The 23,452-nt window shown below is 44.1% G+C and overlaps 1 protein-coding gene across 5 annotated transcripts in view; it reads left to right on the top strand.

The window, feature by feature from the left end:
• Nucleotides 1-6,028: 6,028 nt before the first annotated feature.
• LOC139573593 (disintegrin and metalloproteinase domain-containing protein 15-like) overlaps nt 6,029-23,452 on the top strand; it is a 33,890-nt gene continuing 16,466 nt past the window's right edge. For 2 of the 5 annotated variants that reach the window (XM_071397225.1, XM_071397224.1), the window contains exons 1-18: nt 6,029-6,798; nt 7,841-7,944; nt 13,583-13,659; nt 13,908-13,986; nt 14,138-14,214; nt 15,179-15,386; nt 15,546-15,611; nt 15,763-15,834; nt 17,044-17,213; nt 17,370-17,454; nt 17,576-17,724; nt 17,929-18,106; nt 18,696-18,788; nt 19,160-19,355; nt 21,348-21,456; nt 21,640-21,835; nt 22,006-22,083; nt 22,204-22,315. In XM_071397225.1, the coding sequence (XP_071253326.1) occupies nt 6,534-6,798; nt 7,841-7,944; nt 13,583-13,659; nt 13,908-13,986; nt 14,138-14,214; nt 15,179-15,386; nt 15,546-15,611; nt 15,763-15,834; nt 17,044-17,213; nt 17,370-17,454; nt 17,576-17,724; nt 17,929-18,106; nt 18,696-18,788; nt 19,160-19,355; nt 21,348-21,456; nt 21,640-21,835; nt 22,006-22,083; nt 22,204-22,315 (2,314 nt within the window). In that variant the 5' untranslated portion in view covers nt 6,029-6,533. The remainder of the gene's footprint in view (nt 6,799-7,840; nt 7,945-13,582; nt 13,660-13,907; nt 13,987-14,137; nt 14,215-15,178; nt 15,387-15,545; nt 15,612-15,762; nt 15,835-17,043; nt 17,214-17,369; nt 17,455-17,575; nt 17,725-17,928; nt 18,107-18,695; nt 18,789-19,159; nt 19,356-21,347; nt 21,457-21,639; nt 21,836-22,005; nt 22,084-22,203; nt 22,316-23,452) is intronic. The other 3 variants (XM_071397222.1, XM_071397221.1, XM_071397223.1) reach the window with 2 other exon arrangements.

The raw sequence follows: 23,452 nt of genomic DNA, 5'->3' as shown, positions 1-23,452 counted from the left end.
CCTCTCACTGTCAACTGCGTTTATTTTCAGCAAGCTTAACATGTGTGAATATTTGTATGAACATAACAAGATTCAACAACTGAGACATAAACTGAACAAGTTCCACAGACATGTGACTAACAGAAATTGAAAAATGTGTCCCTGAACAAAAGGGGGGGGGGGGCAAAATCAAAAGTAACAGTCAGTATCTGGTGTGGCCAGCAGCTGCATTAAGTACTGCAGTGCATCTCCTCATGGACTGCACCAGATTTGCCAGTTCTTACTGTGAGATGTTACCCCGCTCTTCCACCAAGGCACCTGCAAGTTCCCAGACATTTCTGGGGGAAATGGCCCTAGCTCTCACTCTCCGATCCAACAGGTCCCCGACGTGCTCAATGGGATTGAGATCCGGGCTCTTCGTTGGCCATGGCAGAACACTGACATTCTTGTCTTGCAGGAAATATCGCACAGAATGAGCAGTATGGCTGGTGGCATTGTCAAGCTGGAGGGTCATGTCAGGATGAGCCTGCAGGAAGGGTACCACATGAGGGAGGAGGATGTCTTCCTTGTAACGCACAGCGTTGAGATTGCTTGCAATGACAAGCTCAGTCCAATGATGCTGTGACACACCGCCCCAGACCATGACGGACCCTCCACCTCCAAATCGATCCCGCTTCTGAGTACAGGCCTCGGTGTAACGCTCATTCCTTCGACGATAAACGCAAATCCGACCATCACCCCTGGTGAGACAACCGCGACTCGTCAGTGAAGAGCACTTTTTGCCAGTCCTGTCTGGTCCAGCGACGGTGTGTTTGCGCCCATAGGCGACGTTGTTGCCAGTGATGTCTGGTGAGGAACTGCCTTACAACAGGTCTACAAGCCCTCAGTCCAGCCTGTCTCAGCCTATTGCGGACAGTCTGAGCACTGATGGAGGGATTGTGCGTTCCTGGTGTAACTCGGGCAGTTGTTGTTGCCATCCTGTACCTGTCCCGCAGGTGTGATGTTCGGATGTACCGATCCTGTGCAGGTGTTGTTACACGTGGTCTGCCACTGTGAGGACGATCAGCTGTTCGTCCTGTCTCCCTGTAACGCTGTCTTAGGCGTCTCACAGTACGGACATTGCAATTTATTGCCCTGGCCCCATCCGCAGTCCTCATGCCTCCTTGCAGCATGCCTAAGGCACGTTCATGCAGATGAGCAGGGACCCTGGGCATCTTTCTTTTGGTGTTTTTCAGTCAGTAGAAAGGCCTCTTTTGTGTCCTAAGTTTTCATAACTGTGACCTTAATTGCCTACTGTCTGTAAGCTGTTAGTGTCTTAATGACCGTTCCACAGGGGCATGTTCTTTAATTGTTTATGGTTCATTGAACAAGCATTAAACAGTGTTTAAACCCTTTATAGTGAAGATCTGTGAAGTTATTTGGATTTTTACGAATTATCTTTGAAAGACAGGGTCCTGAAAAAGGGATGTTTCTTTTTTGCTGAGTTTATAGTCTATAATTGGCATCTTTAAAAATATATATATATTTTTTTATCCTCACTATCTAGATATAGATATTTTTACCCACCCCTTTTTCGTGGTACTCAGGCCGCCACTCGGGAGGCCTGTTGGTTTCTTACTTATGGGTGGCACAAAACAGGATATGGGGGAAGGGAATGGAGATATGCAAAATGAAAACTGTAGTACAGTATCCTTTACAATGAAGATCTGTGAAGTTATTTGGATTTTTACGAATTATCTTTGAAAGATGGTCCTGAAAAAGGGACGTTAATTTTTTTGCTGAGTTTATTTACTGAACACAAATATAAACGTAACATGCAACAATGTCAAAGATTTTACTGAGTTACAGTTCGTATAAGGAAATCAGTCAATTGATATAAATTACGCCCTAATCTATGGATTTCACATGACTGGGCAAGGGTGCAGACATGTGTGGGCCTGGGAGGGCATAGCCAGTCTCAGCTAATCAGAATGAGTTTTTCTCCACAAAAGGGCTTTATTGCAGACAGAAATACTCGTCAGCACCCCCTCAGACGATCCTGCAGGTGAAGAAGCTGGATGTGGTTGTCCAGGGCTGGCATGGTTACATGTGGTCTGCAGTTGTGAGGCCAGTTGGACGTACTGCCAAATTCTCTAAAACAATGTTGGAGACGGCTTATGGTAGAGAAATAAACATTCAATATTCTAGCAACAGCTCTGGGGGACATTCCTGCAGTTATCATTTCAATTGTATGCTCCCTCAACCTGAGACATCTGAGGCATTGTGTTGTGACAAAACTGCATATTTTAGAGTGGCCTTTTATTGTCCCCAGCATAAGGTGCACATGTGTAATGATCATGCTGTTCAATCAGCTTCTTAATATACCAGACCTGTCAGGTGGATGGATTATCTTGTCAAAGGAGAAATGCTCACTACCAGGGATGTAAACAAATTTGTGTTCCATTTAAGAGAAATCACCTTTGTGTGTGTATGGAAAATTTCAGGGATCTTTTATTTCAGCTCATGAAACATGGGACCAACACTTTACAGGTTGCATTTATATTTTTGTTCAGTATAGTAATAAAAAATATATTTTTCTAAGGTCATAATATAATGTATCAAGACATTATCATTATAATGTATCAAGACATTTGATCACAGTGACGACACCCACTGTGATCAAAACATCCATTAAAACTCTGGGAGCCTCTACACAACATGCAAATAGACGTGTTGACATTGGGTCCAGGCTGTGTAATGTTTTAAATAGGCAGACTAACATTTATTATTCCTCTCCTTTTTTATCCCTTGTGGAATTGGCACAGGGAAGGTTTGAACAAACAGTAGGGTCCTGTCAGGCGACCTGCAAATAAACAAAGAATACAATGTCGCACAAAGTAGAAACGCTCCTTATAGTGTTAGTATTTGCAATCGATCTGGATATCACAAAGGGTGGATTTCGCCAGAGTTCTTATAGATATTTTACGGATATCTCCCCGGAAATTGGAGCAGCTACTGGGTCGACTGCTGAGTATAAATGGAAATAAAACAAATCATTGTTCAGGAGAAAGCTTGGTCTTCATTTACATCATACACTATTTGTGTGAAATTCAACAGCTAAGCTGAGCTACCTCATTAAGGCCAGTTGTGCACATTCTTGTTTTTGTTCTAATATCCCTTAATTGTTCCAGATGAACACCAAAATTAAGTCCAGGAAACTCTAGGCTTATAAGATGCACATTCTCCATAAACATGCATATAGAAACATGACTAAAAGAAGAAACCTAGCCTAATCCAGACGTAATGGATATAACTGTTCATGCAAACTTGTGCACTATTGCTGGTTGAGGTATATTTAAGCAATAACGCACAAGAGGGTGTGGTATATGGCCATTATACCACGGCTAAGGGCTGTTCTTAGGCACAACCCTTAGCCATGGTATTTTGGCAATATATCACAAACGCCTGAGGTGCCTTATTGCTATTATAAACCGGTTACCAACGTAATTGGAGCAGTAAAAATAAATGTTTTGTCATACCCGTGGTATACGGGTTTGTCAGCCAATCAGCATTCAGGGCTCGAACCACCCAGTTTATTATTCAATGGGCTTTAGCACAATGTGTACACAGAGTGAATGTGGCCCTTTTCCCCCAATCCTGTAAGAAATGCACTGGCTCGTGTGTGTCGAGTAAAGCAGTGCTTACCTGAGAGCAGCTTATTGTAATAGCATTAGACACTACGTATTCTGCTCATACTGAAGCCCTACCTACAGTACTGCACAGAGAGGGGCGAAGGAGTGTATACTGTATGCAGAGAAACTAAGAATTAGAGGGGGTAAGAGATTAATGGAGGGAAAGCGGGATACAGACATTTTTCATGCTGGCATTTCCACAATAGGGAGAGTGTTTCAAAGGCATTTTGAGCATTTAAAATTCTGGCCTGGGTTGAAAATGCATGTGTGAAATCTGGCCCTTGAGGTCCGATACACTTCTGGTTTTCATTCTTCTCTGTTCGGGGACTGGTTTAGACCTGGGACACCAAATGAGGTGAGTGCAATGATAGATCAAGTAGGAACAAAAACCAGAAGTGTTTTGCCATTCCAGGATCATAATTGAAATGCTGCCTGGGTTGACTAAGGGTTCAAAATGCCAGTCTGATAGCGCCTATAGAGAAACTACAGCGAGGGGAGAGACTGGCGTAGTAGATAGAGTGAAGGATTGCCCTCTGTGTGTTTTCACTTGGCACTAAATCAGCTGAAGTGTCATTACTGTTATTAGTCCTCCCCTTATGCTCTCTGAAGGGGATTAGTTTCACAAATCAAGCAAAATTAAGCTGCTGCACATTCAGCATGTGGGAGAGAAGTGCAACATGGTGAAAGTGTGCAGCCCACAGATTAATCCAACTGGCCTTAGGAGTTCAGCGCTCCAGAAGCATCCTCATGGTGGACAGTATTTACTGTTCATACAGCAGTGGTGAAGTCTAGTACCCATGTTCAGGGTGATTCAAATATCTCATTCAACAGAAACTTTTCTATATCTTGCCTGTCTGTGCCCTACTGTTCTACACACTATATATTAGCTCATTGTCATTTATCTGACTGCCCCATTTCTCTCTGTCTGTCCACCCTCTGCTGTGGCTGCCTGTCTGTTAGCGGGAGAAGAGGCGCGCTCTGTTCCTTTATAACCTGCAGATCCAGAGGCGCATCTCGTACACCAAAAGGCAACGGACACGACTCATGCAGCTAGGAACAGGAGAGAAAACAGTGCGTACTGTGTGTATTTAACTACTCTCTCATTAAACAGAGTTTAAACATCTTTTTTTCCTAAAGGTCTTTGAACCCTTCTATTTCCTGATTTAGTTGATGGGATGGCTCTTGGATGAACTCATAACAGAATGACAGTGCCTTTAATTTTGAAGTCAAATGGGCTTACTCTTTTCCGGGAATGATCTCCAAGACAAATCTAAACAAACACAGACAAACTCTTTGGGATGCAGCCTCCCTCACACTCTCCTTCCTGGGCCCTTCTCTATCCATCCGGTCTTACATGCTGTTGTTTTATCCTCTGTTCTGACTTCACTAATGCTTTTCATTCCATGCCCTGTGACCCCCAATAATCTAATTAGGGCAAATATGTTCATTTCATTGAATTGTACTGTTATTTAACACTGCCCCTTCTACCTACGGTACTCTCCCCATCCCACTCTCTATTCCTCCCACTTTTCTGCTCTCTTTCTACCCTTCACCTCCACTCTCTCCTGCTCAGGTGTTGTGCAGACTGGGCTGCAGGCTGCGGTGGTGCTGTGTGTGTGGGGAGAGGCAGAGGGGTGACCGGGGCGTGAAGTGCACAGTCCCAGGCGACCTACTGGCCCCAGTGCTGGAGGGACCTGGGCAGGATCTGTTACACCTGTGTCCCCACTAGTAACTGGGACCCAGTAGAGAGCTGTTCAGACATGTACTATGTTAGGGCGACCACCTAAATCACATGCAGACACAGTAAAGATATTTAGCATATTAGCCCATTACAGGTTTTGGTCCTTAATCTTTTTCAGTAGCAATAAAACAAACTTGCCGAATGAACAGTTGATCATTACACACTGTTAAATGTTTATCTTGGCTCATTTCTTTAAAGTTTTGTTCTGAAGGAAATTGTTTCATTCCTTGAATCCCTGTCCATAGTTGCATTTCCTGTGACTAATTAATCAAATCAACTAGACATAACAATAGCATCTGTTTCACCAGAGTTTTCAGCAGATTGTAGTTGTTATTTAGCAATGCTGACAATTGACAAAACTGTAGATCCAGCTAATTCTTTGGGATGTTCAGACAATAGGATAACTTGATATTATCAGATTAAATAGCCTATGTCTGTGTGTAAGGTAAACAATTGCATCATTTAGTCACACTTAGTTACCTTAAAATGTAGGACTTTATAAATCGATTTTGTATTTTTAGAATTTGCTATATAGAAATGTTGTTAAGTTAGAATACGCGGCGGCTGTCTAAAATGTGACCGCAGAAAGATTCGGGCAGTAAAGAGTTAAAGCACAAGCGAAAATCCCGCCCTGTTCGGGGGTTGAAATGCGATTACACCATCGCTGTAAACACGCACTCAGTTTTGTATGTGCGAAGCTGTCTGTCTTTCAGGAATTAAGATATTCTGAATAGTACTTTGGGAGTTTACCGAGATCACAGTGGGCTCATCTCCGCTACGGAATGGACATATGTTGTAGTAGCTCTGTGTGTGAAGGTAACGGTACTGGAAATATGACCTTGCGATAACGGCAGCCACGGACAGCGGGTCGGGCTTGGTTAGAGGTCTGTTACAGGACTTTCTGGTGTGGGCTAATGGCGCAGGTGAATGAAGCCTCTTGAAATAAATTCACACGTTCGATTGACTGGCACAAGCAACACTTCTGCTCTGCGCATGCATTTATGGATCGCTATCATGGACTTTCGCTTGACATTTGCCCCTGTAGACAAATTGAGGTAGCCGTATAGTTGCCTCCAACAGAACCTGTGACCTTTCTCCGTTTCTGAATGCCTTGTTTTACACTTTTTTACGTTGATTAGTTGATGGACACGAGCCAATGTCACTGCGCAACAATGTTTCTATCTCGAGCTCTGGTAACGTTGGTGCTACTCGAGACTGTAACATTTCGCGGTACTCAATCAAATACGTTACCTAGTAACCGTTTAGGATTGCTGGACGATGCCGATTTGCAGGAATATCTGCTGGCGGAAAGTCATATGAACTCAAATAAGACAGAGATGGAGAAGCCACAAGAGAAGCTGTCTCCTTTGAATACAACAACAGTATCGTCTCACTCCTCACTTATAAGTAGGTATTTGTAGTAACCCTAATTTAGCATAGGCAACTTCAAAGGAACTGTCATTAAAATGTAATTTCAGTCCCTGTCTGGGCACTCAAATTCACCAAAAACGATTACATTTTAGGCCTATTCTACAGTCAGTCAAACACCAGCTCTGCCAGGAGGAATGGGCCAAAATTCACCCAATTTATTGTGGTAAACTTGTGGACGGCTACCCAACACGTTTGAACCAAGTTAAACAATTTAAAGGCAATGGTACCAAATACTAATGGAGTGTATGTCAACTTCTGAGCCACTGGGAATGTGATGAAATAAATAAAAGCTGAAATAAATCATTCTCTCTACTATTATTCTGACATTTCACATTCTTAAAATAAAGTGGTGATCCTAATTGACCGAAGACAGGACATTTTTACTAGGATTAAATGTCAGGAATTGTGAAAAACTGAGTTTAAATGTATTTGGCTAAGGTTTATGTAAACTTCTGACTTGAACTGTACATAGGTAGGCTATTGTACTGAAGTTAATGCAGCTGTGTCTGTTTTATGTGTGTGTGAAGAAAGGAGTCAGCAGATATGCCTGCTAAGAAACAGAGAGCATGAGCTGTTATAAGCACATCTGGCATCACTGATTGGTTTGTGCAATTAGCTTGAATTGTACATGCTTAGTTAAGATTGTGATGCTGAGCTTTTTTCCTGGCATATTGAAACCATTTAATGAAAATTGTAGGTTTCCTGCATTTCCTACCCTAAGCCTGTATACCACATTAGTTTTTCCTTACTGCTAAGGGATATCCATCTGGGATATGGCTGACTTTATCTTAGCATTAGCATTGCCCCATGGGGAAAGGGGTTCACTGACTACTAGGGCTGGGTAATAGGTTGCCATTAGCTGAGCATTTAGATTTTAGGGTCACTACTAGCATTAACAAAATAGTTTCTCCATCCGCTGATGTTATAGTATCAAACTGATATTTATTAATCTGAATATAACGCCTCAAGGGACATAAGACAATATTTTCCTATGAATCCCATCTCTCCTTGTCCCCAGGTCCAGAACACCACCATGGTAGTAGTTACGGCAAGCCACTGGAGAGGACCAGGCCCTTTGTGGTAGTGGACGGACACAAGAGAAGTCTGAGTGAGGCCTTGCAGGTGAGACTACAGACATCAAGAGAATGTGTGTGTGAGTATCGTTCTACACAGAGCCATACACATACACACTATTACTCTGGTCCTACTTCTACTACCTGCTTTCTATTTCCATGCGTACATGTTACCATTCTTCATTCAGTGATCCCAGAGCACTTTTATAAAGTGGCCTTTATTTTTGTTTAGATAGTGTCAGAGGTTAATAACCATTATATTTTTACAGGTCCCATAGGAACTCCTACTTTTAAACTGCAGTTTTATATCTCAAACTAACATCAAACCCACACCTGGTTATTCCAATTCCAATGTGCGGCTCACATTTTTTTTCTATTCGAAGGTTGTCAGTGTTATGATGTTCTCCTCTCTGGGTGGACTGAGTGATATGGGGGAATTCTTCAGGATATGATTTCAGACCTCCTGTCAGCTGCACAGGAAGTGTTCGTCCTCTTAAAGTGCCCCAGTCCCCCCCACCTTCTTCAGATCATAGTTTTTATTCAGGAAGCTCCCTGTAAAATATGTCAAGGCGCCTACTTCCTTCCTCTATTATATTAGCACAAAAAAGGAAGCCAGACAGCAGACCCCCCCTCCTTTCCACACACACACACACACACACACACACACACACACACACACACACACACACACACACACACACACACACACACACACACACACACACACACAGAGGAAAGTAGAGAATAAGAGCATGACAGGGCTACATTTTTGCACATCACTTTTTAAGACAGCTACTGGATTGGAATGTTGACTTTCAAAAGGTCGAACCCCATTGGCAAAGCAGTCTCCATCAGGCACCCAGATGTTTGTTTACTGGTTTCAAAACACATCAGGGCACTGCACTGTCATACAAATAACACAGTTGAGTGGGCCTCATTGGCTAAGACTCAGCAGAGAGTCACTCCTAATTCCTACATTATTATGTGGTTTATCCTCTGAATCACTGCAGTCATTGATGAATGAGTATCCGTTTTTCACTTGTCATGAGGTTACTGCACCCACAGCCTACTGCTCATACTGATGAACATAACACCAGTGATTCACATACTCAGTAAAAATACATGCAACGTGTAACCATGGAAACTGGGATCTGTTTTTAGATTGTTTGTCAGAAATGAGAGGAAGGTGGGGGATGGTGCCATATGGGAGGGGTGTGCCTGTGTGTGTCTGTTATACAAACTTTGTCCGTTCACCCTCATCAACACCCACCCATCCCCTGAGCAATGTAATTCCTGTAACGCTCCATTTCCCAGTCCAGGGTATTCAAGTGATAAAGATCACTCCAACCTGAGCCAAGTGTGACATTGGAACTTAGAGCCACCACTTGTGCTCTAAATAACACTAATTAAAAGTATTTAAATTCACCACTCAAACTGAGTGCACTTACTTGAATGTAATCACCATGATAGTGTGCAACTTCATCACGTTAAATGTAGATCTTTTATTTGTCTAGCAAAGCATGATTAGCTATAGATAAGATGATTGTAAATGTTCTCTCGAGGCAAAAAGATCTGAGTGTATATTCTTTGCATATCACTACCATGCTACAAATACAGATTATTATTTTAGTTAGTTCAAAAGAACTACGAGTTCCTTTTTGTTGAAATGCGTGTAACTCCCAGCCCAATTAGGATCTCAGATTGATTATACGTGAGTGAGATATTAAAGAAGAAAACATGCCAGTCACCACAGTGTTAGTTTAATTTCTTATGGTGGAGCAGGTGACTTGTGTCCTCTTGGGAGAGGACTTGACTTGACCTGAATAGCTTCTGTCAACGTTGAACCATGAATAGATCTACTTTGTCAAACAAACTTTCAGACAGTTGCCACATTGATGTTGGAAATAAATGTTTTAAGAAGAAAATACAGACATGTATGACATGTTATCAGATTGCAGATAACCCTTTTTTTTTGGCTGCTGCTCAGTGCTCACCTCTCTGGTGCCTGCTATTATTAGCCTCCACACCAACTTGGTTATGAATGGATTTGTGACCACGCGCACACACGCACACGCACACACACACACGGAACTCTGATGTGTAAGGCGTGCAGCAGGGAGCTTCACCTTAATACAGCTTAAGGAGGGGATCTCAGCTAATTCAGATCCTGATCGCTCTGTGTTGACAGTGAAACCCTTTAACCTACCATTAAGACAGCTGTGTGTGTGTGAGGGGGGCATTATTGTCTTACACCCAAAGCATGGTAAGACTGATTCTTTATGTAAGGGGGGGCTCTTATCTACTTAAGAAAGTGTCTGTAGGGAAAGTGTTTCACTAGGGTGTGTGGTGTATTGAGCCGGGTAAAGAATGGTCTTGAGTTAATCCCCAACCGGGGCCGTGTTTATATAACCAGATCATTCATTATACCCCAAAAGTAATTCAAATCACTGAGTACTTCTCTGAGCCCAAGTGAAGGTAATGCAAGTAGGCAGGCTACTACTTAAATGGCAATGAATCACTTGTTTCCTATTGGTGAGGTTAGTTCTGGATATCCATGCACAGCAGTAAAGAAACAGTCAGAGGCAGACATGAGTTCCAGTGAAATGGTTTTCACTCTTGCCTTCATACCACCACCTGTTGAACATTTATAAACCAGGACGTGTTGACTCTCTGGTTCATCGATATCAGTCAAGTGCTAGGGAAGGGGAGAAGAGCCAGCAAACACCACATTCCCTTTGGGACTGGAGTTGAATGCGACACTCCTCTACCTCATGTTGCCCATTGTACATTAATTCACTTGGCTGTTATTGTAATGCAAAGGGGTACACAAGTCATGAACTAACCCAGAGATTTCCCCCAGATAGTGGACAGGCACACTCCATTCACATGCCCAGACTTGATCCATAAACAGGATCCAGGGCTGCTCTGGGTCAGACTAAATAACAGAGAAGCACTACAGGGACTGAGGAAGACAGACATCCCAGGAGCTGACTGATTGTATTTCCCTCCCTCGCACTCTTTCGTTGAGCTGAAAGAGCTGGAGAGGAATCACGACTCGCCCTGTCCCTCCTTTCCTCCGTTACACCCCCTCCGCCCCTTGTCCCCTCTCCTCCTCCCTGGTTTATTTCTTCTGCTGTGGGTCACAAGCAGCTCTGCGTCTGAATGGACCCCACCCAGCATTCATGTGGCGGTGAGCTCATCTTGTTACTAGCAGGAGGTCACGGCCTGGGACATTTACCTCACTGAAGGAGAGGGGGGAAATAAGAGGAGGAGAGGGTGAAGGTAGAGAGAGTGGTGGCAGCAGAGATGGAGTGGACATGGTTATCGATAGGATAAAGAATGACAGAGGTGAGAGAGGTGAGAGAGAGGTGAAAGTGGAATGCCAGTGAGAGTGAAACGAGAGACCAGTTGCAAGTGTGAGGTAAGGATTCAGAAGGAGGAAGAGGGGGGGAGAAGAGAAGGTAGAGACAAGGAGAGAAATGTAAGAGAATTTGTAATGCTCAAAGAAGAGGGAGAGGGAGAGGGTGAGAAAGGGAGAAGTGAGGCAATGAGAAACCAAGTGTGGAGAGGGTGGGTGTTTCTTGGCTGAGCTCCAGATATTTGGGTGTGATCCTCCACTAGAGCCCTGAACAGATGTAACTCTGCTCTGCTCTGGAAGGAGCCCTGTTTCTACTCTGACCTCTCACCCCAAAACCACAATCCGAGGCAGCTTGCCAAAAGATGCAGATGTTTGAGAGAGTGTACATGTGCTGTATGTCTTCCTATCTCTTTCTCTCCCTATCTCTTTCTCACCCTTAATCTTTATTCTCTTTGGACGCATAACTGACATTACTGTAGTTTGTTTTTTGCCTTGTAGTTTTTAGCCAGATCTCCACCATTGTGCTTGGAGTCTTTGTTGGTTACCCATTGGACTCTTGCCCTGGCAGTACAAAAACACAGACCCACCCAACATAACTCAGTCACACTCTCCTTACATACTGTGGTGAATGACCTCACCAAAGCCCTCTGATTATAATAAAGACTATAGAAACTGGAAATAGACCAGAGTTATGTTTTCATCCAAATGTATTGGAAATCCCCCTCAATTACCAGCATCTACTTCTGGGATTATGATATTCTTGGATGTGGAACCAGTTACATTTTGTACATATCCAATGGCTTGGTTCCAGTGTGAATGGTTATGTTATTACTAATAGCCTCTTAGAGCCTATGGTACAGGGACACAGTTGTATGTATCATATGAACCATGATGTTGTTAAAGTATTTCTGGGACTGTGGACAGTAGAATACTTCTGAGTGAATTGGGTGTAAGTTGTTCTTGGACTTGAGTACCCGGCAATGACATTATCCAACATGATTTTGCCGGTCCACAGAAGATTTAGACTCTCTGGTTCCTCATAGTCACTAACCGCTACTTGGAACTGAACAGACCTCTCTGTGATACTGTCACCACTAGTACTGCCTGTACTCCTAGGTCTAGTCCCATTTCCAAGTCTGATCCTCTGCCAATTCCTGTCAGTTAGCTGGAGAGGAGAAAGTGAGGAAGCAGCACTCTGCGGTGGGGAAGGAGGGAAGCGCCAACAGGAAGGGTTTCACTTACTCACTGTCTTCATAGGTGGAGCTGTTCAATGCTCTAGAAAATGACTGAATGGCAGGAAGAGAGACGGTGTTAGTTCCCGCTGGGGGGAATGACTGTAATGAGATGGAAGCGCAGGGGAAATGGACATGAAAAGGAGAGGACGTAATTTACACACCGCCGCCTTGCGTTCGGTGAGAGAAATATGCAGCAGGCAAAGGAAGTCCATTTATAGCCTGATCCTTAGTGCCTATGAGGGGTAACCCTGGCTGACAGTCTGATTCAGCTCATTTGGGCTCTAGTATTGTGCTTAGGTGCCTGTGCCAATCAAGGACTGGGTGCTGCACGCATTTAGAGACTGGGTTTATTTTAGAGAGCATGCAGGTGTAAGCGTTGACAGGTAATGCTCAGGGGCGGCTGCAGCCATAGACAAAGTATAACTTTAATCGCACCATCTCATTTCATGTCCGCTGACTGGTTTGATGGGATGAGTATTGATTGGCTGAAGGGATTCAAAGTATATAGTATTATCCAATTTGAGCGTTGCGTAATAATGGAACTTTAGTGCGGAGAAAGGATGAGCGCTCCATAGCTGTCTACTACATCTGAAATGTTGTCCATCAGCCTCTAAAGGATATAGGTCGTTGTGTACATAACATGCTCTTTATGAACTATGCAGGACTTCCTAAGCCTCAATCCTTTAAACTTTGCAGGGTTAATAAGAAAGACCACATGGTGGTACTGGATATTACTGCTGTTTCACTAAGAAGATTGTCCCTTTGCCCCGTTTGCCACTTCAAGCTGCTCTTGGCTGCATTCGCTCATTAAGACACTCATCACGTGCTAATCATGAATACACCATGTTGAAACATTGAGTAATAACAACAACAGCAAACAAAGTCATTGCTGGAAAGATTTTGTTGGACAATGAGTTCATTTGGTCACACAAGGTCCTTGTTCCCCTTTAGCACAACAGTTGTTAGGGGGAAGTGTCCAACCGTATTTTCGTAATACAGTTAGTTCAATTATCCACTGACTTATGAGGATGAAAATCACAGTACACATTACCAGGTGTATGTTTCTTTTCCTTTTTTTCTCTTCCTTTTCATAGAACGGTCACCCAGACAAGCTACAGTGTGGTCTTCAATTTGGAGGCAGCATCTATCTTTTGGACCTGGAGAAAAACCAGTAAGCTCACGAACAAAATATACTCAATTTTAAAATATCAGAAGACTAAAATATATGTAATCATAAGCTTTAGCTATCTGAATGGGGAGTTGTGATGCAGAAATGCCCCAACCTTTGCCATCGTTGAGTTAAGACTTCATAGTTTCATAAAGGGATTTATTATCAACAATAAAATGTTCAGACTTCTGACAAATCTTCAGAGGAAGTAGTCTGAATGAATGTACAGTAACCCTGTCCTCTCCCTGCAGTGATCTCCTGCCCAAGCCCCCCAATGTCTTCTACTACCTCCCTAATGGCACTGGGGTTTCTTTAGAGGAGAGCACAGTGGTAAGTCATGTGTTGTAAATGTTCTGATTTGTTATAGGTAGAATTGTTAAAGGGGTTGTTATGAAAACGTCAAGTTAGTTCATATGAGCTTGGATAATAATGTCGTCATTATATTATGTTGACTACTCTCTCCCTGGTTGTTATCTCCTAGACTCACTGCTACTACCACGGCTCAGTGAGGGGCTTCCCACAGTCCAGGGTGGCTCTCAGTACCTGCTCTGGACTCAGGTAATAATATCAACTTTAACTCTCTGTCAAAACTACAGGATGGTATGCAGCCTGTCAAAATTAGGATAATTTCCCCTCTGTCACTATCCAAAGGAATGTACATTTTCACAAGACTTCACAAGCAAAGCAACAGCATGTGAACAATGTTCCCTGTAGATGTACCCAGTCAACATTCTTGATTTGAGAATGGTGTCCATGGAAGTGAGATCATACAAATTCATACTATGTAATCATGCCTTTTAGGTTTTCCATTAAGAAATAGAGCCTAACGGCTCAATAAGTTTACCCGCATTACCTTATGATCTTAAGCATATGCATTTCATTATCTGTTATGTAATGGTTCATGCATTTAAAACCAGTAAAGTAATATAAACAGGGGTCAGTCAGCCTTATCCCACTTAATCGCCCTCAGTTACTCCCTTTGTGGTGCACTATATGGTGAACCTATTATTATAAAGGGGAAGTCTTTACTAAGGGCACTTCACCTTTGCCCTCAGTACGGACAACGTCATGGTTATGTGAGCGTCATGGTTATGTGAGTGGGGCAGAATGATCGACCGTGAGGTGGCTTTAATCCAATTCAGATTAATCAGAAAGAACTCTGACCTCCTCAAGCATACTAATCACCCGATTTGAGAAAGCGACAGTTTTAATCTGGGGTCCCTTCCGCTGACTTGGATACTTTAGGGATATCCAAATGAACTTGGCGGAAATCCATGGGAAATCCTCTTGACCTTTATTTCGAGTTGGAGTTATTTAGAGCTCTTTACTCACGTGGGCAGACCGTGTGGCCATATACTCGGTTTAGGGTCATGTTTATGTAGCAAAGGTAATTTGGTTGCTAGCAGAGCATTGAACAATGTCCTCACCTGAAGTAACTGTATTTACTTGGAACTTGGACACCATTTTCTCCCCCTGTTGACTCCCTGTTGAGTGAGTCCCTGTTTATTCCCCTCTCCCTCAGGGGTGTGGTGGCTATCAACTCCACCCTGAGCTTTGAGCTGCAGCCTGAGGAAGACCACGAGGAGGGGGCAGAGGAGAGTGGAGGGGAGGAGGAGGGGATGCACCTGCTTTACTCCACCAGACCTCTGGAGAGGGGTAATGTTGGGGGCTGTGGGGTGTCCCATACACCTGTACCTCCCATTCACATCCCACCACAAGTCCCACACAGGGTGAGAGGGGCTGGAAGCACAATCAAATGTTTATCTAGGGATTGGAACTACTAATGTTTTCGCCACTGCTGGAAATACCATACTGACTTCCCTGAATTGTCGACAACATACTGTACATTGGCCCGAATGTCTTTTGTTTACACTTTGCTTTTTTTGTAGAGTAAAAGGGACATTCTCTCAGAGACCAAGTACATAGAGCTTGTGCTTGTAGCTGATCACGAAGAGGTAATGTACGATAAGGCTAATGTACGACAATGCCCCTTAGTGTAAGCAAGGCACTGACATAGCTGCACTTTGAAGAGACCCCAGTACATTTAGACCAATCCCATCATGTTCTGTCTCTATTGTCCTAATCAATAACTGTTCTTTTTTACAGTACCTTAACTACCAGAAAATCAACAAGACTATCATCTATCGAATGCTGGATGTGGCCAACCAAGTAGACTGGGTATGTAACCTAATATTAAAGTGGTCTCCTTTTCACCTCATTTAACACCTGATTTACTTAACAAACGCCACATCTCAATAAGTGGTCCAGGTAATTCGTGACATGGCACAAGTGGGGGTTGGGCCTTACTTTTTCTGTCATCTACTGCTTCTCTATTGTTCCTCAAGCAAGCGGGAGGCTGACGATATCACGTATTCCCAACAGACCAACTCCTTGAATGCCCTACTCCTTGAAGTTTGCAGGTGTCTAAAAAACATTTATTTTGCTAAAAACACATTTTTCACCCTTTAGTGTGTGTACTTTACTGTATTTATACTTGGGATATTGCTTTTCAAAAGTAAAAGAAATCGCTGGAGGATGTCTTTTAAGTATTAACCATATACACCTAGTTTATTAGGTACAGCATCCCGTTCATGAAAATGGTTCGCTCCTACAGACAGTGTGTCACGTGGCTTGCTGTATATAGCAGGCAGACTGGCATCAAGGCATTCAGTTAGTGTTCGATTGAATGTTAAAATGGGCAAAACGAGTGACCTAAGTGACTTTGAGCGTTGTATGATTGTTGGTGCCAGGCTCGCTGGATCCAGTATCTCAGAAACGGCTGGCCTCCTCGGCTTTTCACGCACGACAGTGTGTAAGATTTACAGAGAATAGTGCGACAAACAAAAAAACATCCAGTCAGCGGCAGTCCTGTGGGCGAAAACAGCTCGATGAGCGGTCAAAGGAGAAGGACAAGAATCTCACACACAACTCGTCAGTCCTTTTTATGGATGTGCTATTACAGCAGACGACAACACCTGGTTCCACTCCTATCAGCTAAAAGCAAGAAGAAGCGTCTCCAGTGGGCACGCTATCACCAACACTGGACAATTGAGGAGTGGAAAAACATTGCCTGGTCCAACTTAACCCGGTTCCTGTTGTGTCATGGTGATGGCAGAGTCAGTATTTGGCGTAGGCAGCATGAATCCATGGCACCGTCCTGCCTGGTGACAACGGTACAGGCTGGTGGCAGTGGTGTAATAGTGTGGGGAACGTATTCCTGGCACACATTAGATCCCTTGATACCAATTGAGCAATGTTTCCATGCCCCAAATAATTCAGGCTGTTCCGGAGCCAAAGGGATATCCGACCCGGTACTAGATGGGTGTACCTAATAAACTGTATATTTTCATTGGTTTGTCATGGTGGTTCTCATCTACCCCTCTCTAGTTCTACCGGCCGCTGAGTGTGCGTGTGGCTCTAACTGGGCTGGAGATCTGGAGTGACCAGGATAAGATCCAGGTTGACAAGAGTCCTTCAGACACCCTCAACCGCTTCCTGGAGTGGCGCACCAGAGAGCTGCTGCCCCGCCTGCGCCACGACAATGCTCAGCTCATTATGTGAGTAGTCAAATGGACTTGGTTGAAGGTTATCGGTGCCTTTCTCACACCTGTACATTATGGAAGCAGAGCCATCCCAAATACATGAATATACCAGTGGATGACCTCTTTGTGAAAATAGACTAACTATAACTGTTTGTGTTTGATCTGTTCCAGGGGGGAGTCATTTGATGGAACTACAGTGGGAATGGCATCTCAGTCTTCCATGTGTTCCAAGGACCGGTCAGGAGGGGTCAATGTGGTGAGTTAGTTAGCTTCAGTTAGGTTTATCAGTGGAGTAGAGGGGTAACTGCCCCACGGTGACAGTATGAGTCTGGTAGTTGACTGACTCTGTGTGTCTCCCTCTCCCTCTCTGTGTGCAGGATCACCTGGTCAGTGTACTGGGGGTGGCGTCCACCATTGCCCATGAGCTCGGGCACAATCTGGGCATGAATCATGACACGGCCGACCGGCGCTGCCAGTGTCAGAACGAGCCACGCCTGGGAGGCTGCATCATGGAGCCATCTACTGGGTGAGGGGCTAGGGGGCTATGGTGGGCTAGGTTTGACATGCATTACAAAAGCACCAGGCCATGCAAAGTCAATGATGCAAAACAGAAAGGGTCAGTTATGTGCAGCTCAGTTGCCTTGTATTATGTTAATTTTAATGCACTTGTAAGAAGCTCTGGATAAGAGCATCCACTAAATGTCTTGATCTCTTTACCCCTCTGACCCAGGTTCATGCCAGGCCAGCTGTTCAGCAGCTGCAGTGCCAGAGACCTGTCCCTCAGCCTGCTCCATGGTGGGGGGATGTGCCTCTTCAACATGCCCCAGCCTGAGAAACTGCTGGGGGGGCCACGCTGTGGAAACCTCTACGTGGAGAAGGGAGAGGAGTGTGACTGCGGCCTGCTGGATGTATGTTGGACAGTAAATGTGATAATTTTAGGGAGGACAGCATAGCTCACCATAGATGCAGGTTGACATTTATTTTGATGACTCTTGCCCTGGAGGCAGCACTGAGCGGTTTCCTCTAGATGGGCCAGCTGTTAAGTCAAAATTGGCTATATCATACAAAAATGTGCTTTTTGGTCTTAATTTAAGGTTTGGCGTAAGGTTAGCAGTGTGGTTAAGGTTCGGGTTAGGTTTAGGTTTAGGTTTAAAATCAGATTTTATGACTTTGGATGTGCCTGCTACTGACCACCCTGCAGAGCTGCCTCCAGGACAAGATTCATCACAATGAACACCAACCTGCCACCATAGATGATAATTCAATGAACAGACTTTATGATTTAGGTCAGGGGTATTCAATCAGGGGGCCCACAAAAATATATATATAAATTACACATTTTATTTTGTTATTTCAATGTTGATATTACTATCGTATGATGGGGATCCCTGGGTCGCAGTTTGCCTGGGAGGGGATCCCTGGAAAAGAAAAGGTTGAAGAGCCCTAACTTTAGGGTTTAGGATTAATTATTAAGGGTCTGTCTCTCTGCATGTCCAGGAGTGTAACGATCCTTGCTGCAACGCCACCACCTGTAAACTGGTTCCTGGGGCCCAGTGTTCCTCCGATGGCATCTGTTGTGACAACTGCAAGGTGGGCAAGCATCTCTCCCTCTTGTCTCCTTCACTGGACCCTTACTGACACACACTCACACATTCAACCTCATCACTGAACACACTACTGAACACCTACATTTAAATCAGCTCAGGTTGTTAGTATCATATTTATTATAATCAAATATGTTATAACTCAGATTGTTATGTTCTTGTCTATTACAGTTCTGTATTTTGTCATGTATTTGTATGTTTTATGTGGACACCAGGAAGAGTAGCTGCTGCATGTGCAATAGCTAATAGTGATCCTAATAAACTAAACTGTTACATGATCTATCACAAGAAGCTGAACAAAGGTCTAAATCATAAACCCCTTTACTGATCTACTGTCTATTTGCTCTGTCTGACCAGCTGCGTTCAGGTGGATGGATGTGTCGGCAGCCCCTGGGGGAGTGTGACCTCCCAGAGCACTGCACCGGTACCTCTCCCTACTGCCCCCCTAACGTGTTCCTGCAGAACGGCGAGCCCTGCGAGGAAGGCTCCTCCTACTGCTACAGCGGTGTCTGCGCCAGCTTCAACACACAGTGCCAGATGTTGTGGGGACCTAGTGAGTTACACTATTGGTCAAATGTTCTGGACCCGATAACCATTATGATTGATACCACTGTGGGGAGCTAGAGGCTAGTTATTTGGACTTGTTTCAGTACTTTGACCAAGTACTGTAGAACCTCGAGATCTGAACCCCAGAGTTCTGGACTGACTGGTCAGTGGAACTGGAACTTTTTAAAAGCAACAGAGAATACTTCCCTGGACAAAAGATTCCTACAGTTTAAGTCGGAAGTTTACATACACTTAGGTTGGAGTCATTAAAACTTGTTTTTCAACCACACCACAAACTTCTTGTTAACAAACTATAGTTTTGGCAAGTCGGTTAGGACATCTACTTTGTGCATGACACAAGTAATTTTTCCAACAATTGTTTACAAACAGATTATTTCACTTATAATTCACTGTATTGCAATTCCAGTGGGTCAGAAGTTTACATACACTCAGTTGACTGTGCCTTTAAACAGCTTGGAAAATTCCAGAAAATTCCATCATGGTGTTAGAAGCTTCTGATAGGCTAATTGACATCATTTGAGTCAATTGGAGGTGTACCTGTGGATGTATTTCAAGGCCTACCTTCAAACTCAGTGCCTCTTTGCTTGACATCATGGGACAATCAAAAGAAATCAGCAAGACCTCAGAAAAACAATTGTAGACCTCAACAAGTCTGGTCCGTCCTTGGGAGCAATTTCCAAACGCCTGACGTTCATCTGTACTAACAATAGTACGCAAGTATAAACACCATGGGACCACGCAGCCGTCATACCGCTCAGGAAGGAGACGCGTTCTGTCTCCTAGAGATGAACGTACTTTGGTGCGAAAAGTGCAAATCAATCCCAGAACAACAGCGAAGGACCTTGTGAAGATGCTGGAGGACACAGGTACAAAAGTATCTATATCCACAGTAAAACGAGTCCTATATCGACATAACCTGAAAGGCCATTCAGCAAGGAAGAAGCCACTGCTCCAAAACCGCCATAAAATAGCCAGAATACGGTTTGCAACTGCATATGGGGACAAAGATCGTACTTTTTTGGGAAATGTTCTCTGGTCTGATGAAACAAAAATAGAACTGTTTGGCAATAATGACCATCGTTATGTTTGGAAGAAAAAGTGGGAGGCTTGCAAACCGAAGAACACCATCCCAACCGTGAAGCACGGGGGTGGCAGCATCATGTTGTGGGGGTGCTTTGCTGCAGGAGGGACTGGTGCACTTCACAAAATAGATGGCGTCATGAGGGAGGAAAATTATGTGGATATATTGAAGCAACATCTCAAGACATCAGTCAGGAAGTTAAAGCTTGGTCACAAATGGGTCTTCTAAATGGACAATGACCCCAAGCACACTTCCAAAATTGTGGTAAAATGGCTTAAGGACAACAAAGCCAAGGTATTGGAGTGGCCATCACAAAGCCCTGACCTCAATCCTATAGAAAAAAGGCCTACAAACCTGACTCAGTTACACCATCTCTGTCAGGAGGAATGGGCCAAAATGCACCCAACTTATTGTGGGAAGCTTGTGGAAGGCTACCCGAAACATTTGACCCAAGTTAAACAATTTCAAGGCAATGCTACCAAATACTAATTGAGTGTATGTAAACTTCTGACCCACTGGGAATGTGATGAAAGAAATAAAGCTGAAATAAATCATTCTCTCTACTTTTATTCTGACATTCTTAAAATAAAGTGGTGATCCTAACTGACCTAAGACAGGGAATTTTTACTAGGATTAAACGTCAGAAATTGTGAAAAACTGAGTTTAAATGTATTTGGCTAAGGTGTCCGACTTCAACTGTATATATATTGTCACTACTAGTGATTGAAGAAACTGTTTTGGTGAGTTATGACATCATATCAAATCTTCATATGCCATATGTTGCAGAGTTGGAGAATTGAGATTGGCTCATAAACTCAGGAGGCAGTGTTGTTCAGACACTTTTACTGTAGGATCTTTGAGACAATTATGATTGTTTAAACTCCCTTTTCTTTTCAGATTCCACAAGGGCTCCGCCTGTCTGCTTTTCCTCCGTCAACAAACAGGGCAACAAATACGGCAACTGTGGCCAGATGCCAAACGGAACCTACATCCCCTGCCCTAGCAAGTAGGTACCACGTTCATTAGGGCACATCGTAGCAAAATGTTTCGCAACAGATAACACAATTAGCATATTTTATTGGACAAGTTAATGTAGTCCTGCCCTATTTCAGTCCTTATTCTTCAATTTGGTGCCTAATGAACACTTCTATATGTCTGACTGTTGCTCTGACTGTGTCTGACTTTTCAGAGATGTGCATTGTGGGAGGCTCCAGTGCCAGGGAGGCAACGACCGTCCATTGCTAGGCACCAGCGCTGAGATCCTGACCACCAAAGTAAAATTTAACTACAGCGACTTTGTCTGCCGGGGAACCTACTTCCACCTTGGCGACGACGTCTCCGACCCTGCTATGGTGGCACAGGGCACCGCGTGTGGTCTTGGCAAGGTGGGCATTTCCTCAACTATAGAAATACAATGCAAAATACTTTTGTTTTTGTGGAATGGGTAATTTGACCTTTTGTAATAGGGATATAGGAGAGGTTTTCTGTGTTGTTATCTGAGTTTACATAAATATCTAAAATGATGATTGGTATTACTGACCATGTTGTGGTTCAGGCCTGTTGGAACCAGCGGTGTCAGGATGTGTCTTTGTTCGGCGTCGACGATTGTCAGAGCAAATGCAACGGACACGGGGTGAGCAAACCAGCTGCCTGTCTCCCCTTATAGGAGTTATATTGTATAGCTCACAATGGACTGGCCCATACTGTTGATGTTAAATTAATAATATGGCTCAATATCCTCTGACATTGCCAGGTGTGCAACAGCAATAAGAACTGCCACTGTGATGTGGGTTGGGCTCCTCCAGACTGTAGGTACATGGGCCATGGAGGCAGTGTGGACAGTGGCCCTGCAAGAGCACCTAGAGGTACCTCACCATTCCTCTGTTAATGCACAACTTGACTGCACTCATAGATATACACTCAAATCAAATAACATGTATTTATAAAGCCCTTCTTACATCAGCTGATATCTCAAGTGCTTTACAGAATCCCAGCCTAAAACCCCAAACAGCAAGCAATGCAGGTGTAGAAGCACGGTGGCTAGGAAAAACTCCCATGAAAAGCCAGAACCTAGGAAGAAACCTAGAGAGGAACCAGGCTATGAGGGGTGGCCAGTCCTCTTCTGGCTGTGCCAGGTGGAGATTATAACAGAACATAGCCAAGATGTTCAAATGTTCATAAATGACCAGCATGGTCAAATAATAATAATCACAGTTGTTGTCGAGGGTGCAACAGGTCAGCACCTCAGGAGTCAATGCCAGTTGGCTTTTCATAGCCGATCATTGAGAGTATCTCTACCGTTCCTGCTGTCTCTAGAGAGTTGAAAACAGCAGGTCTGGGACAGGTAGCACGTACGGTGAACAGGTCAGGGTTCCATAGCTGCAGGCAGAACAGTTGAAACGAGCAGCAGCACGGCCAGGTGGACTGGGGACAGCAAGGAGTCATCAGGCCAGGTAGTCCTGAGGCATGGTCCTAGGGCTCAGGTCCTCCGAGAGAGAGAAAGAAAGAGAGAGAGAATTAGAGAGAGCATACTTAAATTCACACAGGACACCGGATAAGACAGGAGAAATACTCCAGATATAACAGACTGACCCTAGACCCCCGACACATAAACTACTGCAGCATAAATACTGGAGGCTGAGACAGGAGGGGTCAGGAGACACTGTGGCCCCATCCGATGATACCCCCGGACAGGGCCAAACAGGCAGGATATAACCCCACCCACTTTGCCAAAGCACAGCCACCACACCACTAGAGGGATATCTTCAACCACCAACTTACCATCCTGAGACAAGGCCAAGTATAGCCCACAAAGATCTCCGCCACGGCACAACCCAAGGGGGGCTCCAACCCAGACAGGAAGATCACGTCAGTGACTCAACCCACTCAAGTGACGCACCCCTCCTAGGGATGGCATGGAAGAGCACCAGTAAGCCAGTGACTCAGCCCCTGTAATAGGGTTAGAGGCAGAGAATCCCAGTGGAGAGAGGGGAACCGGCCAG

This window comes from Salvelinus alpinus, chromosome 4, assembly GCF_045679555.1.
Source record: "Salvelinus alpinus chromosome 4, SLU_Salpinus.1, whole genome shotgun sequence".
Classification (NCBI taxonomy): domain Eukaryota; kingdom Metazoa; phylum Chordata; class Actinopteri; order Salmoniformes; family Salmonidae; genus Salvelinus; species Salvelinus alpinus.
This window is presented reverse-complemented; position numbering and strand designations above follow the sequence as displayed.